This window comes from Propithecus coquereli, unplaced genomic scaffold (genome assembly GCF_000956105.1).
Source record: "Propithecus coquereli isolate 6110/MARCELLA unplaced genomic scaffold, Pcoq_1.0 Scaffold154, whole genome shotgun sequence".
Classification (NCBI taxonomy): Eukaryota; Metazoa; Chordata; class Mammalia; order Primates; family Indriidae; genus Propithecus; species Propithecus coquereli.
The window spans coordinates 3,312,997-3,314,071 of record NW_012139858.1 but is presented as its reverse complement, the minus strand read 5'-3'; the positions used below and the strand labels follow the sequence as shown (position 1 = coordinate 3,314,071).

At 37.5% G+C, this 1,075-nt stretch overlaps 1 protein-coding gene across 1 annotated transcript in view; it reads right to left on the bottom strand.

The window, feature by feature from the left end:
- DROSHA (drosha, ribonuclease type III) overlaps positions 1-1,075 on the bottom strand; it is a 133,318-nt gene that overhangs the window by 61,830 nt on the left and 70,413 nt on the right. The window contains exons 20-21 of the mRNA XM_012640536.1: positions 831-938; positions 181-323 (exon numbers count right to left, since the gene is read on the bottom strand). Of these exons, the coding sequence (XP_012495990.1) occupies positions 181-323; positions 831-938 (251 nt within the window). The remainder of the gene's footprint in view (positions 1-180; positions 324-830; positions 939-1,075) is intronic.

Below are 1,075 nucleotides of genomic sequence, written 5' to 3'. Positions count from 1 at the left end.
TTCATCCGCCCTTCTTATAATGCTCTGCTCAAAATGAATGCTATTATGTATGAGTCAATAGGAATACAAGAATATAAAAGGGTGAAAGAGTCACCCAGGGAAGCATTCCTGGTAGGGATATAATTTACAATATGGAACACAGGCCAAAATAGGGCAGTAGAATCTTAGAGTCATCCAAACGTACCTTTTTTCCGCATGTGCATGTGATGAACTTTTCTGTCTCCATATTTCGGCTGCCGAATTCCACAGTTAGACAAAGAATTCCTGGCATGATCAGGATTCATTCCAAAATTTAAATGATGACTCGGATGAGTCATGGCTAGCTAAAATTTCAATGAAATGAGTTTAATATTTAAAACTCAGCATAGAAGCACCATCTTTATATCAACCCAAATGAAACAGAAAAGGAAGCTATCTATCTATTTGAATTTTAAGCCCTGATCTTTCCATCTTATTTCCTCCAGCATCAAATTTCCAGAGCTCTGGCACAAGCCCTCTTCTGAAAACAAACCTAAAATTCCATGTCTTTCAGAGGACAGAATACTCAGCAACTGGAAAGGAAAGCAGTCGTTAAGGGAGGAAAAGCTGAAAGAGGGTACTCAGGTTTGACAGGCAAATTTTAGGTTTTTTTAGCGAATTTCTTTAGGGATGGGCTCACATAAATGTAAGAGAAAAGGCTGGAATGTGGCAGAGGCAACTGGGGCAGAATAATGAAGACAGTTATGTTTCTAAAAATCCTCGTCACTTTCCAAGATAAAGAACGCAATGCACCATTTGTAACTTGCAAGATGAATTCCTCTTATCTTGTTATTATGGAGAGTAATTCTTACCTGTAACAGACAACGGTCTTGGAAAGTATATCCTATCAACTTGTCCAGATGCATCAGGCATTGGTGGTAGCGGATATGATGGGTCAAAACAGGCAGCATCATGGCATGCTAAGAAAAAGAAATACTTCAATACGTGTAACTATAAAAACTTATAAAAACACTTCATTTATTTTACAACAAACAAGAACCATTTTCACATCCCAAATTTCATCTCATAAAGTCCTAAAAGTTTACTGGCTATGTGT